This window comes from Ovis aries, chromosome 8 (genome assembly GCF_016772045.2).
Source record: "Ovis aries strain OAR_USU_Benz2616 breed Rambouillet chromosome 8, ARS-UI_Ramb_v3.0, whole genome shotgun sequence".
In the NCBI taxonomy this organism is placed as follows: Eukaryota; Metazoa; Chordata; class Mammalia; order Artiodactyla; family Bovidae; genus Ovis; species Ovis aries.
In genome coordinates, this window is record NC_056061.1 from 35,346,275 (window position 1) to 35,363,457 (window position 17,183).

General features: G+C 38.2%; 1 protein-coding gene across 7 annotated transcripts in view; it reads right to left on the reverse strand.

Moving 5' to 3' along the window:
* The window catches only part of GRIK2 (glutamate ionotropic receptor kainate type subunit 2), a 732,858-nt gene that overhangs the window by 202,043 nt on the left and 513,632 nt on the right, over positions 1-17,183 (reverse strand). For all 7 annotated transcript variants that reach the window (XM_042253366.1, XM_004011243.5, XM_060419222.1 and 4 more), the window contains one exon: positions 10,540-10,746. In XM_042253366.1, the coding sequence (XP_042109300.1) occupies positions 10,540-10,746 (207 nt within the window). The remainder of the gene's footprint in view (positions 1-10,539; positions 10,747-17,183) is intronic.

Sequence of the window (17,183 nt, forward strand, 5' to 3'; positions counted from 1 at the left end):
AAAATTACCATTCACAAGACATGGATCATTTAGGTAGGAAAGCACTGAGATATTGGAACATTGAAGGTTCCAATGAATAAATTTTACATTAAAACTTAACACTAATTTTACTATGATTTAACATAAAATTAATATCAATAGCAACTATAATCCCTACATCTTTCTCATTATATAGTATCTAAATGTTATATTTTTAGTCTTCAAAAATAATACTCATAAGCTATAATAAAAACAGAATAAGTAAGAAGAGACAAACTGAATTTATTAGTTCAAACATATCTCTGTTTCTTGATTATCTATTGTCATACACTACATTAGGAAACATATGTTTGTATATATAATTAATAATTATTAATATGTATAACTATTTATTTTTGAGAAGATTAAGGCTTAAAGAACTTGAAGCAATGGGACCAAAGCATAAAACTATATAGTGAAACAATTAGGACCTGAACCAACATCTGTCTCACCAAGTACTTACTAGGATACTTTCTGTGCAGCCCTGTATTGGAAATGATGGGGGAGGAAGGTGTTTCAAGGGAAAAGGCTTATCATTTTCCAAAGACTAACAAGGCTTCAGGGAGCCACTCTCTCCTAATAACTTTCTGAGGTTCTGTCTTCATATAGCACCATCAACAATGGTCCCTGGTGAGATTAAAACAAACTTAGAGGTCATAACAAACCTTATATATTGAGGATCCTCTCAAGAATGAATGAGAGAGAAGAAGTGGGTAAAAGCAGTTATTACAAAAATAGACTTCCGACAGTCAGGGCAAATTAAAATTAAACATAAGAGACTCAATCCTCTCTACTGAAAATGATCAGAGACCTTTCCCTTTTTCTTAGAACATTTACTTAAGAAAACTTGTAATTTTAAGTCTTGTCTCTCTTTTTGACATTTATGAAAAAGTGAAAGCTAGTCAATCAGTCTATTACCCTTTGTTGTTTTCCAGTACTGAGTTGTGTCCAATTCTTTGCAACTCCATGTGTGTGTTAGTTGTTCAGTTGCTTCCAGCTCTTTGCAACCCCATGGACTGTAGCCTTCCAGGTTCCTATGTCCATGGAGCTCTCCAGGCAAGAACACTGGAGTGGGTTTCCAGTTCCTTCTCCAGAGAATCTTCCCCACCCAGAGATCCAAACCGTGCTGTTGCTGTGCTCAGTCACTCAGTCATGTCCGACTCTTTGCAACCCTATGAACTGTAGCCTGTCAGGTTTCTCTGTCCATTTGATTCTCCAGGCAAGAATACTGGTGGGTTGCCATGCCCTCCTCCAGGGATCTTCCCAACCCAGGGACTGAAAGCATCTGGCATTGCAAGCAGATTCTCTACCATTTGAGCCACCGAGGAAGCCCTTGCAACTCCATGGACTGAATTAATCTTTACAAGTCAGGTAAGCCTCTTGCCAGGTTTCCCACTAGAGGATGCCTTTTTTAAGGACCTGAGTAGTAACTATTTCAAATGGAAACACCAGGGGTGGGAGAGAGGCTCAAAAATGAAGGGATATAAATATATATATACATATTTGATTCACTTTTTTGTACAGCAGAAACTAACACAACATTGTAAGACAATTATATTCCAATAATATAATTTTTTTTTAAAAAGGAATAGAATCACCCAGGAAGAGTGCATCCTAACTCCTAATTGCTGTGGAAATTTCTGTGGGTGAGTCCCTAAAATCTACCTGCTGTCATAAAAGTATGAGAAGCTAGTTCTTCTACAGTATGCTGCTGCTGCTGCTGCTGCTAAGTCACTTCAGTCATGTCCGACTCTGTGTGACCTCAGAGACGGCAGCCCAACAGGCTCCCCTGTCCCTAGGATTCTCCAGGCAAGAACACTGGAGTGGGTTGCCATGTCCTTCTCCAATGCATGAAAGTGAAAAGTGAAAGTGAAGTCACTCAGTCATGTCTGACTCTTCACGACCCCATGGACCGCAGTCTACCAGGCTCCTCTGTCCATGGGATTTTCCAGGCAAGAGTACTGGAGTGGGGTGCCATTGCCTTCTCCACTTCTACAGTATAATTGGCAGTATAAAGCCAATTATTTAACACAGATGGTTATCCCAGTTTAGTTCAGTCACTCAGGCATGTCTGACTGTTTGCGATCCCATGAACTGTAGCACACCAGGCTTCCCTGTCCATCACCAACTCCCAGAGCTTGCTCAAACTCATGTCCATCAAGTTGGTGATGCCATCCAACCATCTCATCCTCTGTGACCCCTTCTCCTCCAGTTACCAAACAAATTTAATATGAACTATGTGTGATGAGTAGTACTTTCAAGGCTTCTTGAGGACTAGTTGTTTCTATTCAGAACACATATGTACTATAATGGGTCGCGTCTGCTTGGCTATATTAAAGGCTGATATTTTTTTCTGTCTTTGCCATCTCTTAGCAAATTGCCTACAGTGCATATCACATTCCAATTTAATGCTTTTCCATAATATTATTTTCTTTTTCTTCTATCTTTGTGGAGATATTTTCTGGGTTGGAGGAAGATCTTATTTGTAATTACATTTCTCCATCACAACACCTGAATAAATACAGTTTCTTTATTGGTTATGCCCCCTCTACTTGACCATAATTTCAAGAAAGTCTACAAAAGTGGATTGGCGCATAGCCTGTATAAGATAAATATCATTTGTTTCTGTCCCCCAAGTTCACATACAAATGATAAGTACCATAATTCAGATGCAGCTGACTGTAGCCCACAATTCTAGATGTTGACATATGATCCAGGTGGGGCCATTCCACTAGCCACCTTCGTGGTCCCAGCCTTATGGCTTAGTTCACAGATGGGGACATGGTCCTAGTTGCCCCAGTTGACACCCCTCTCCCCTCATCCCAACACCCTAAAAATAGGTTTTGCTGAAATTTTGGCTAAAGGAGACCACTCTCTTTTTAGAAGGAGGACTCTAAGAAATAGGTAAACCTAGATTTCTCAGCCTCAATACTACTGGTATTTGGGACAAGTAACATTTTATTCTGAGGGCCTAAGTACGTTATTCAGAGGCTAGTATTTCTAGCCTCTATCCCTTAGTGACAGCAGCAACACCCCTCCCACCTCCTTAAATTGTGACAATAAATATGTCCCCCAACATTGCCAAATGTTTGCTGGAAAAAAAAAATGCCCCGAATTGAGAACCACTGGCCTAGCACCAACTTGAGCCACCTTTGTCTCCATGTAGAAAGAATGTGTTTAAGAATAAAATCTGCACAACAAAGGAAAATATAAGCAAGGTGAAAAGACAGCCTTCTGAATGGGAGAAAATAATAGCAAATGAAGCAACTGACAAAACAACTAATCTCAAAAATATACAAGCAACTTATGCAGCTCAATTCCAGAAAAATAAACGACCCAATCGAAAAAATGGGCCAAAGAACTAAATAGACATTTCTCCAAAGAAGACATACGGATGGCTAACAAACACATGAAAAGATGCTCAACATCACTCATTATTAGAGAAATGCAAGTCAAAACCACAATGAGGTACCACTTCACACCAGTCAGAATGGCTGCGATCCAAAAATCTGCAAGCAATAAATGCTGGAGAGGGTGTGGAGAAAAGGGAACCCTCCTACACTGTTGGTGGGAATGCAAACTAGTACAGCCACTATGGAGAACAGTGTGGAGATTCCTTAAAAAATTGCAAATAGAACTACCTTATGACCCAGCAATCCCACTTCTGGGCATACACACCAAGGAAACCAGAATTGAAGGAGACACATGTACCCCAATGTTCATCGCAGCACTGTTTATAATAGCCAGGACATGGAAACAACCTAGATGTCCATCAGCAGATGAATGGATAAGAAAGCTGTGGTACATATACACAATGGAGTATTACTCAGCCGTTAAAAAGAATTCATTTGAATCAGTTCTGATGAGATGGATGAAACTGGAGCCAATTATACAGAGTGAAGTAAGCCAGAAAGAAAAACACCAATACAGTATACTAACACATATATATGGAATTTAGGAAGATGGCAATGACGACCCTGTATGCAAGACAGGGAAAGAGACACAGATGTGTATAACGGACTTTTGGACTCAGAGGGAGAGGGAGAGGGTGGGATGATTTGGGAGAATGACATTCTAACATGTATACTATCATGTGAATTGAATCGCCAGTCTATGTCTGACGCAGGATGCAGCATGCTTGGGGCTGGTGCATGGGGATGACCCAGAAAGATGTTATGGGGAGGGAGGTGGGAGGGGGGTTCATGTTTGAGAATGCATGTAAGAATTAAAGATTTTAAAATTTAAAAAATAAAAAACTAAAATTAAAAAAAAAAAAAAAAAGAAATGACTGAGTGACTGAACTGTACTGAAAATTAACTAAATTGCCTAAGATTACCTAGGTGATGACTGAGGTGGGTATTTCAAGTGCTAAAAAAAAAAAAAAAAAGAATAAAATCAATAAAGAGAGTAAAGCCAAGAGATAACAAGGCAGTGAAAGAGAGACCAATGTATGCAATGGCCTGCTTTAAGCCCCTGGGTTGAATGTACTTGAAGTGAAAATCACTGTTGGATGTTTTTTGTAATGTGGGGCTTTAAAAAAATATGTGTTTGTATAAGCTCTATTTAGCCAAGGTTCATATACTTGCAACTCATATAGCCCCAATTGATATTAAAACTACTATACAACTTTGTTATTGTTTAATCTCTTTGCCGTGTCTGAGTCTTTGGAGACCCCATGGACTGCAGCCCACAGGGCTTCTCAGTCCATGGGATTTCCCACACAAGAACACTATACAAATTACATGCAAGTAAATAGTATAGATATTAAGTTGGTAATTGAAGTGTAATGGTATTATACAATAAGAATTATGTGGGAACTCTTTGCAGGTAGACTTCCTGGGGCCTAGTGAGGAAGCCTCACGGATGAAGTGTTTCTGAAGCTGAGCAAAAGTAGTCTGGATCAGATGAGCTAGATGGGGGTTGAGGAGAGTTCTGAAGACAGAAAACTAGACTGGAGGCAAAGGAGAACAAGAATGAAAAAAGCCCACAAGTGGGTGGAGAGAGCAGAGTAGATGAAAATATACAAAGGTGTGTCAGTTAGAGTTTCAACAGAAAATAGGTGCACACTCATATGAGGATACATGAGCAGGATTTATTTACAAAAGGACTAACTGATTCTCAAACTTCAGAGAACATCAGAATATCATCAGGGAGGCTTGTTTAAAAGGAGATTGCCAGATTTCACCACAGTTTCAGATCAGGTAGGTCTAGAGTGGGACCTGAAAATGTGCATTTCCAACATGATTCTGCGGGTCTATGGAATATACTTTGAGAACTACTGGTAAAGAGAATTTTAAGGAATGGTGTAGGAACTCAAAGCCATTAGCAGCTAAGCTGTAACCACCCCTAAGATCAGAATAAACACAGCTATGTAGGGTAAAAATTGGAACTGAGAGCAGAGCAGAGATTTGTGATGATTGTAAGAAACTGGCATACAGTGTGAGGACACAAGCCATTCTGAGACACTATCTCAGAGAATGGAACAAGGAGCAAAATAAATACCCTAACCTTACTCTCCTCTCTGACTTGGACCTTTGCTTGGGAAGCTCTGTTGATTTATTCTATGTAGAACAACCTCCCAGCATGAAAGCAGGGTGGAGAAGCTCTGAGAGTCTGTCTGAAGGGTCAAAAAGATTTCCGCAGGAGATAAGCAATAATCAATGCAGTTCAGTTCAGTTGCTCAGTCGTGTCTGACTCTTTGTGACCCCATGAACTACAGCATGCCAGTCCTCCCTGTCCATCACCAACTCCCAGAGTCCACCCAAACCCATGTCCATTGAGTTGGTGATGCCATCCAACCATCTCATCCTCTGTGGTCCCCTTCTCTTCCTGCCCTCAATCTTTCCCAGCATCAGGGTATTTTCCAATGAGTCAGCTCTTCGCATCAGGTGGCCAAAGTATTGGAGTTTCAGCTTCAACATCAGTCCTTCCAATGAACACCCAGGACTGATCTCCTTTAGTATGGACTGGTAGGATCTCCTTGCAGTCCAAGGGACTAGGGCTTGTAAATATATTATATAGTCAGTCCTATATCCTTCCGACAGTGAAAACTACTGAGAGATTGTATGCAAAAGAGGGGCATGATCAGATTTCTCTTTCTTAAACAAGACTCTAGTTGAAGATATGAATAGGTACCAGATTAGAGAGCTTCCCTGGTGGCTTAGATGATAAAGCATTTGCCTGCAATGCAGGAGACCTGGGCTTGATCCCTGGGTCAGGAAGATCCCCTGGAGAAGAAGATGGCTATCCACTCTAGTATTCTTGCCTGGGGAATTCCATGGACAGAGGAGCCTGGCAGGCTATACAGTCCTTGGGGTAGCAAAGAGTCGGACATAACTGAGCGACTAAAGACACTTTCACCAGATTAAAAGGAAACAATTCTCATATGGGGCTCTTAGTCCATGTAACAATGGAGCTGGAGAGAAGTGGGTAGCTTTCAGAATCATTTAAGAAGCACACTTAATATACATGGCAAACATGATACTAAATTTTTGGCTTGGGAAAACTATTGAATTGTTAATGCCACATTGATATATGAAACTCTTCGGAAGGAACAGATTCAGAAAAAATGAATAATGCCTTCAGCCTGGAACATGCTTCCTTTGAGGTGCTTATGAGACATTCACATGGAAAATATACCAGAGGTAGTTAGATATATGGGTGGAAAGCTCAGGGCTGAAGATATAGAATGGAGAAATTTCAGAATGAGAATGGTAATCAAGCTCTGAAAGAGGATAATTTTATCTAAGTAAAGTAAGGAGTGGGAGAAGTTCAGGGTGTTGATTAGTAGTTCAGTTACTACTTTACATTGAAATTAGCATATTCATGAACATGCAAACTAAGTTGAGGCGGTACAAGGGAAAATACACTGACTACAGTTATCATTCTTAGTTAAATGTGACATATGCTAAACATTAAAAACTAAGGCTACGCCAACAGTATGTATCATGAGGAAAGTATCAAGAAAGGGTGTATTGAAATAGGATAGTACTTTAGCACAGAAAAAAATAGAAAGTGAAGTGACAGGTATGACACTGAGGATAAATGATTAAACAACTTAAAAGCTGCATCAGTGGTCTCAATTCAATATCAAAAATACTTTTTGAGGAATAAATGTCAAATAATAAAACCTTCCTTACTATCCCTTCATTTGATGTATTATTATCTTTTATGCCACAGCTCTATCCCTGTAACCCAACCTTCATTTTCTACTTTATAGTTCTCTTAAAGAAACATATAGGTACAAAATCAAGAAAAAATAAATCTAAGAAACATAAAACTTCTAATCAATTTTGAATCTCAAATAACTTAAATGAAAGAACATTAAGCACACATGACAAGTATAAAGCATAAAGGGATTGGTTTGGCATAGAGGCATGGATGATATAACATTTTTGTGTTTTGACTAAAATAAAAGTCTTCCATAAGTTAGTTACTCATAGAAATCTATAGTGAATATTCCTTGTATTGGTCTGTATAGCATTCAGTCCACTTTCTTCAAGTATAAGCAACCTAATTTTCTTCTGAAAACCCAGTTTCCCAACTCTAAATCTATATGGTTTTAATCTTCACTGGTGATCCAGTGGTTGACAATCTACCTTCCAATGCAGTGAAAGTGGGTTTGATCCCTTGTCAGGGAACTAAGGTCCCACAAACCCCAGGGGGAACTACGAAGATCCTTCATGCTGCAACTAAGCCCAGATGCAGCAAAAAAATTAATTAATTAATAATTAATTAAGGTATTGACCCTACCTCCTAGTTTCTTGTGACTATACGCCTAGAATAATCGAGAATACCATTTGCCTCTGAATTGGATAACTGGCACAGAATTTAGTTTATGAAATGGCAACCCACTCCAGTATCTCTTGCCTGGGAAATCTGATGGACAGAGAAGCTTGGCGGGCTACAGTCCATGGGGTCACAGAGAGTTGGGCACAACTGAAGTGACTTAGCACTCACAAAGGTCAGGAAGGGGCTTCCCCAATAGTTCAGCAGGTAAAGAATCTGCCTGCAATGTAGGAGACACAGGAGATGTGGGTTTGATCCCTGGGTTGGGAAGATCCCCTTGAGAAGGAAATGGCAACCCACTCCAGTAGTCTTGCCTGGCGAATCCCCCGGACTGAGGACCCTTCCAAACAGGTGCAAACAATTGGACATGACTGAGTGACTACCCACACACACATAGGTCAGGCAAATAAAACTGAATTTGGAGTTTTTTATAAAATTATACCTTTCAGTTACTATATTTCTACCTAGAGGGTTAATCTAGAACTGCTGGTAGCAATTGTTGCTGTCACCTATTGAGAGGCACATGTCTAAGAGTTAGACGAATATAAGGAAGTGAGAACTAAATTGAGGCAAAAGATAAGAGAAATAAAATATTAATATTCCAAATCCAGCCACACTACCTCTAGACTCCACAGAGATGCAAACCAATAAATTACTTAAACCAGCTTGAGTTAGGTTTATGAAAGTTATTGTTATATTAATATAAACTAACAGAAGGAAAGTTATGACCAACCTAGATAGCATATTCAAAAGCAGAGACATTACTTTGCCAACAAAGGCCCATCTAGTCAAGGCTATGGTTTTCCAGAGGTCATGTATGGATGTGAGAGTTGGACCGTGAAGAAAGTTGAGTGCCAAAGAATTGATGCTTTTGAACTGTGGTATTGGAAAAGACTCTTGAGAGTCCCTTGGACTACAAAGAGATTCAGCCAGTCCATCTTTAAGGAGATCAGTCCTGGGTGTTCATTGGAAGGACTGATGTTAAAGCTGAAACTCCAGTACTTTGGCCACCTCATGTGAAGAACTGACTCATTAGAAAAGACCCTGATGCTGGGAGGGATCAGGGGCAGGAGGAGAAGGGGATGACAGAGGATGAAATGGTTGGATGGCATCACTGACTCCATGGACATGAGTTTGGGTAAACCTGGGAGCTGGTGACGGAGAGGGAGGCCTGGCGTGCTGGGATTCATGGGGTCTCAACGAGTCGGACACAACTGAGTGACTGAACTGAACTGAACTGAACATACAATTTAAGGTTTTATATTTGATCCCAGATCATGTGTATGTTCATTATCTCTCAATGTATTTTACAAAGTTAAAACATAAATGTCCCATATAAGGAGAATTTGTGAGAAATAATTGATCAAGTCTAGGAGTTCAGGAACTTACAGAGTAAATTCTAAGTCACTAAAATAAATATACTGAAATTTTGAAGAAAATTGGGTTTTCCTTGTGGCTCAGCTCGTAAAGAATCTGCCTGCAATGTAGGAGACCTGGGAAGATCCCCTGCAGAAAGGAAAGGCTACCCACACCATTATTCTGGCCTGGAGAATTCCATGGATTTTATAGACCATGGGATCGCAAAGAGTTGGACACAACTGAGCAACTTTCATTCACTTCACTTTGAAGAAAAAGGAATTTTTAAAATGGTAATCTGTTCCTAACCATTGTCTAATACCCCTTTCTTGACAGAGAGATAGATAGATAGCTAGGCAGATCTCCTTTATTTCTTTCTTGATGATGAACTTTGTAATTAATGGCAAAGTATCTTCAAAATGTTTTGAAAATTGCTTATATTTGCTACTTCTATTAAGTAAGAATTTTTATTTAGGATACAACTCACAATGTTTTTTAAAAGAAAATTATTTAAATAACTTTCCAGAATTCTTTACAATAATTATGTGCCTTAATATTAAGGAAAATGTCAAAATATGCTTAAATGTTACAAAACACATAGTCAAATATTATGTTATGATGTTTAAAAGAGTTTTTTTTTAATAGATGAATTAATTAACACTGCCAACTGACAAATTATGAAATAATGTTTTCTTGACCAAGAATAAATGCCTGAATTATTTCTTAAAAAATAAAATAACTAGGGGGGCTCAGGATGGGGAACACATGTACACCCATGTCTGATTCATGTCAATGTATGCCAAAAACCATTACAATATTGTAAAGTAATTAGCCTTAAGTTAAAATAAACAAATTTTTAAAAGAAAAAAATAAATAAAATATCTGTCATTCTGCTTTAATATGCTTAATATTCTTGCTTTATTATTATATAGTATTTGATTCTAGATTTTTTGTACAGATTACTTTCATCTTTAAAGACAATAAGTATCTTATCTTAGTATAAAAAATTTTTATCATGAAATTTAGAATTTGTACCACCTATTCTCTCCATTGATTAGAAAGCTAATATTACGAAAGTGAAAAAGAAATTCACTGTTAAAAAACTGAATTCCATCTTACAAATCAAGACCAAAACTTCAAGATATTAAACCACTAACTACTAGTTAATTTAAGATAGACACATGTCTCTAATAGAATTATATTCATCCCTTATATTCTTTATGCTTGACAAAAATATATACTTTGAATAACATTATTGAAAAAGTAAATACTTAAAATACATCACTGTTCTTTGACTTTATTAGCCCTTGACCATCAAAAAAACGTAAATCTAATAGAAATCTTCCAAAGGTAGTAATAATGAGAAACGGGACTTACATGATCAATTAGTTCACGGACCATTCCATTCCATTGTCCATTGGCATCATCCTGGGCTCCATATTTCCCATCCTCCACAAGTCTAATTTCATATGTAAAGCCAAGGATTGTAGATAGCTCTCTGAGGAGGTCAATGCAATAGCCCTCAAATCGATCATTTCCATAAAGAGGTTTGTCAGACTTTTTAAACAGAACATAGGGTTCCTCCTGGAAACAGTGAACATGAAGAGAGGAAGTGTCAGTTAATCATGAAACTATTACAAAAATTATAACTTTGGTAATAAGTTGGTAAAGATAGAAAATTCCACGTTAATTTAAGGCAGTCAACTTTATTTTTTTCTCATTGTGATTAGCATAGGCATATGTGATTAACTAAGAAGGCATATTACTTTGAGAACACTTATGTCTCATAAGAGATACTTAAATATAATAACATCAACACAATTTATAATAAAATGATATGTTATATATATTATACCACATCTTATATAACATATGATAATATATAAAATGATTATATACTATATAATATACCAAGATATAATTTCAATATATTATATTTAGTTATAATATATGATTACAATATCCCAATTTGAATTATAATTAATTTCAAGTACACTGTTTTAGTGAGATTTATTGATGAAAGAATGAAAAAAGTCATTAACTAATTGCCTACCACGAGCTAAGAACTGAATTAGGCACTTATATATACACTATCATTCTTTATCTCATTCTGTTCTAAGAACTATCAAAATTACAACTATTATAATTATAAAAGAAAAAACAATAGCTTACTTTAGAGTATAGAGAAGAAACTAACACATATCAAGTGATTATTCATTCATCCAACATTTTATTGAGTACCTAATATAATTCCTGAATCATGAAGTTTATGGTATAGAATAAGAAACCAATAATAAATGCCTAAATGAACAGAACCCATTACTTCTGATGCTAATCAACTGTATAAAAACATAAAGTAGTGCAATAAGACATTGAATGAAATATCAAGGTACTTGCAAGATAAGAGAAGACAAAACTGTGTAATATGTCTGGAAACCTTTTCTGAGGAGATGAAACATGCGCTAGAACTTAAAAGATGAGAAGGAGTCTAGCCATTTGAAAATCTGAAAGAAGAGCATTTCAAGCCAAGGACACAGCAGTAAAAACCCTGAGATCAATAAGACACTAGAGTGTACCCGGAAGAGGACCACAGCTATCAATATGATTGAGGTCACATGTAGTAAGTAGGTGAGGGAATTAGTTGAATAAGGTAAAAATGAAGAGCAAGTGAAAGTGAAAGTCGCTCAGTCATGTCCTACTCTTTGCACCCCAATGGACTATATATCGATGGAATTCTCCAGGACAGAATACTGGAGTGGGTAGCTTTTCCCTTCTCCAGGAGATCTTCCCAACCCAGGGATGGAACCCTGGTCTCCCACATTGCAGGTGGATTGTTTACCAGCTAAGCCACAAGGGAACCCCAAGAATCCTGGAGTGGGTAGCCTATCCCTTCTCCAGGGGATCTTCCTGACCCAGGAATCGAACTGGGGGCTCCTGCATTGCAGGTGGATTCTTTACCAACTGAGCTATGAGGGAAGCCCAATGAAGAGCAAGTGAGGAGCGAAATCTTATAAGGGTTTGCAAAGCAGGCCCTATCAAATACTGTATTTTAACTAAGCGCTAAGAAAATCCATGTATCAGCATATTTTATTGGAAGTGGGTGGAACATGATACGACAGATTGTCCTACAACTAAACTAGGGTGCAACTGGCTCTGCTACTTACTATCTGACAGTACAACACCTCTGGAAGTTTCTCTCTAGAGTAAGATGTTGCAAAGTGAAAAAGTTTAGGAGACTCCCATGCCAATCCATTTAGCAACCAATCACCCTCTTCTCAACCCCTGGAGAATATCAGTCATCTCATGAGGGCCATCGCACCAAAAGACTTTTTGGACCAACAGCAATGTGTCAGCTTGCCCATACTCATCTCAGAAACAAGACTAATTCCACCTCTCTTCCCATCTCCTTTGACCTGGCTTATCCCTACTGTTTCTTACACACTTTAACTTTCCTGCTCTTCTGATGCTCCAGTGTGTAAAAGAAGTCCTGCTCAAAGATCAGCACCTTATTCCACATCTCACTTCCCTGGAATATAACATCCACATTGATTCATTATAGTATCTCCATGCTTAATATAATACTTGGCACATAATCTGTGCAAAGAAAATATTAATTGTATAAATGATAAATTAATTTTCAGACTCAGTTTTCTTGTCTCTAAGTTGATTCAACAATGCTTTTAAGTTGTTTTGAGAATTCAACAAAAGGAACGTAGCAGATATAGCTTAATATTATTTCATTATTTTAGATGCAATAATTTTCCATGGAATCTAATAGACTTTATTTCTATAGCAGTTTTAGATTTATAGTTAAATTAAATGCAAAGTTCAGAGTTCCCATATACCGCCTGCCATCATGCATGCCAAGCCTCCTCCTTTACCAGTATCCCCCACCAGATTGATACACTTATCTTTAACAAGCCTACAATGACACATAATTATCAGCGAACATCCACAATTTATATTAGGATTGTATTTTCTATAGGTTTTGTCAAATATATAATGACATGTAGTTCATCATTATAGCAACATACAGAGTAATTTCACTGCCCAAAAAGTCCTCTGTGCTCTACCTATTAACCCCTCCCTCTCCTCTAAACCCTGGCAACTGCCAATCTTTTTTGTCTACAGTTTTCTCTTTTCCAAATGTCATATAATTGGATTAATACTATAATAAGTATGTAGCCTTTTCATGCTGGCTTTTTTTACCAAGTAATATACATTTATGTTTCTTCCAAATCTTTTTATGGCTTGATGGTTCATTTCTTTCAAGTGCTGAATAATATCCCATTATCTGAATGTACCACAGTTTGATGATCCATTCACCTACTGAAAGACATCTTGGTTGCTTCCAAGTTTTGTCAATTATGAATAAGCTGCTACAAACATTCACACGCAGGTTTTTATATGGATATAAGTTTCAACATATTTGGATAAACAGAGGTGCATTCAATTGTTACATCATACAAGAGTATGTTTAGTCTTGCTGCTGCTGCTAAGTCACCTCAGTCGTGTCTGACTCTGTGCAACCCCATAGACGGCAGCCCACCAGGCTCCCCCATCCCTGGGATTCTCCCGGCAAGAACACTGGAGTGGGTCTCCATTTCCTTCTCCAATGCATGAAAGTGAAAAGTGAGAGTGAAGTCGCTCAGTCGTGTCTGACTCTTAGCGACCCCATGGACTGCAGCCTACCAGGCTCCTCAGTCCATGGGATTTTCCGGGCAAGAGTACTGGAGTGGGGTGCCATTGCCTTAGTCTTGCTAGAAACTGCCAAAATGTCTTCCAAATTAGTTGTACCAGTTGGAGTTCACCACCAGCAATGAATGAGAGTTCCTGTTGTTGTACACCCTCAACAGCATTTGGTGTTGTCAGTTTTCTGGATTTTATTCATTCTAACAGGTATGTAGTAATTTTTCAGTGTTTCCTTATTGCACAGTTCTCTACGGAAAGATGATATTGAGAATCTTTTCATATGGTTCAACTGAGTTTCATTAGGACTCTCACTGTTGTCATTTTTCAAAGAGGTTAATTTTCCCAGGCCACACAGCTGAGAAGAAATAAAGAGCACCTGCTGCTGCTTCTGCTGCCAAGCCGCTTCAGTCGTGTCCGACTTTGTGCGACCCCATAGACGGCAGCCCACCAGGCTCTCCCGTCCCTGGGATTCTCCAGGCAAGAACACTGGAGTGGGTTGCCACTTCCTTCTCCAATGCATGAAAGTAAAAAGTGAAAGTGAAGTTGCTCAGCCGTGTCCAACTCTTAGTGACCCCATGGACTGCAGCCTACCAGGCTCCTCCATCCATGGGATTTTCCAGGCAAGAGTACTGGAGTGGGGTGCCATTGCCTTCTGCATAAAGAACACCTAAGAGGAGCCAAAGGATAGATTTGCACTCAGGTTTTCTAAATTCTGAGATGCATACTTTCCCACAATCTCATATTTCTTTCTAAACCATTTAGGTAACTTGTGGAAAACCCAGAGATGCTGCTTCCCTGGTGTCTTAGAGGGTAAAGCATCTGCCTGCAATGCGGGAGACCCAGGTTAGATTGGACACCCAGGTTCAATCTGAGAACCAGGTTAAATCCCTGGGTCAGGAAAATCCCCTGGAGAAGGAAATAGCAACCCACTCCAGTACTCTTGCCTGAAAAATCCCATGGGTGGTGGAGCTTGGTAGGCTAAAATCCATGGGGTCGCAAGGAGTCAGACACTACTGAGCGACTTCACACTTTCACATATGCTGCATTTTAAAATGGAATTAGTTAAAACACATAGAAATCAGAAATTAATATGTAATTAAATACAAAGTTAGATATTTGGGCTTACCAAAAGGTAAAAAGTACATTTAGGATCCTGTCTAATTTTATATGCGGTTACCTGGTGGCTCAGTTGTAAAGAGTCCACCTTCAATGCGGGAGATGCGGACTAGATCCCTGGGTTGGGAAGATCCCCTGGAGTAGGGCATAACAACCCACTCCAGTATTCTTGCCTGGAGAATCGCAGGGACAGAGTCCCTCGAGGGCTACATTCCAAAGAGTTGGACTTGACTGAAGCGACTTAGCGTGCACACACTAATTTTTATATACTATGTGATCATGTATAAAATGTATTTCCCAGGGATACAGAGTGCTGCAAATCTGACAGATATAGTCCTCTTCCACCCTTAGGGATATTATACTCATTTTCCTCTCTACACCTCCTGGCCTTCTAATTTTTAAAGTTGGATAACACATGTCCATGGATCACAAGTTAAATGCCCTTGTTACCTGGGGAGAGGAGGGAAGCCCTGCAGCTGAACAGCTTTCTTGTGCTAGGTATTCACAGTTCAGGCACAGTCCATTAGCTCTTTTTCTGCTGCCCCACAATAATTTTTACCATAATATTTATCATATTGAGTAGGCAGTGCTGATTTACATATATATCTTCTGAACTAGAATTGAGCCATTTATATGGCAAGATAGGAGCCATTTATATGGCAAATTTGCATCAAAAGCACCAAACATCACCAGGCACCATAGCAGGGTTGCAAATAAATGACTGTGTAATGAACTGAATGGAAATGGACTGTTATGGTCAACTGGGGAATCCAAGGCAACTTGAACTTGAAGGAAACATTTTATAAGACAGCTAAGTTCTATGGGGTTTGGAGAAGGTGGTAACAAATCTTCAGGTTCCTAACCGATGGCCAGGGGTTTGGGGACTTGAGAATATATCATATTCCCCTTAAGAGGAAGGAACAGCGAGAACATTTCTGGCTGGTGGAATGCGGGACAAAGAAGCATTTTGGTACAAAAATTATCAAATTCATACTTTGGTTGCAGTCAGTTTCTGATTTATAAGTTAACAAATGTGTATTATTTTTATTTAAAAGTCCACAGGTTGACCATTTTTCAAGCTCCAGACACTAAGTAACAGCACTAACATTTTCCAAGTGTTTAATTACTGCCCATTCCTGTTCTAAAAGCTTTTCCTTGGATTAATTTATTCATTTCTCATGACAGGCAAGTGAGGTTAGTGATATCATTATTAATTTTTATATTTTACAGATAAATAAACTGAGGGCTGGGGTGCTAAGTCTTTTGCCCAAGGTCAACAGCCAGCATACAACCTAGGCAATCGGACTACTGAATCACTTACCTTTCTACTATACTTCCCACATTAAATAGTTCCCAGTGATGGTTTCCAAACTGCATACAAATGCATAATTATACAGCGCTCATCAGCTAACTTAACATGTATGGTCTGGTTTTATTATTACTTTTTCAATCAACTGGGATTAGTCATTAGTATACTGCATGCAAAATGGCAATACATTTATCAATTACACAATGCAATCAAAACGAAATTGGTAAATAGAGGTAAATATATAACCCTAAAAATTCATTTTCTACATAATAAATTATTTTATTTTCAAATAAAAACACACATTTTTATCATAATACTTGAAGAATTTGTAAAAATAGGGAATTCTCTGGCTGTCCAGTGGTTAGGATGCTCTGCTTTCACTGCAGAAGACACAGGTTCTATCCTTGGCTGGGGAACTAAGATCCTGTATGACAGTGCAGCCAGATACATAAATAAAAATAAAATATAATAATTTGTAAGAATAGCATATTTTCAGCCCAACAGATTTAGGAAGCAACATATTAGTATCTAAAAAATGTTTTCCCCCTATTTACACTATTAAGTCATGATGGTCTCTATTTAAAAATTTTGCTCCAAAATATTTATGGTACACTTTTCATACAAAGTTACCTGAACATTGGAGAAAATATGATAAACGTTAGTGATTACTTAAAAGTGCGTAAGGCAAAAGGACATACATGTACAAGGTACAAAAGCAGAGCAAAAATTCCAAAAATGATTGTGCTATTTAAATGTCACCCATCCAGCTTTTTGTAGTAACCATCCTACCTATTAATTTGATTTCCTTCACTTATCAGCTAATAAGAAAACCTCTGTCACAGGCAAATAAATGTGTTGATCTCCGTGAGATTAAAAAGCCTATTTAGATGTATATTTTAAACAG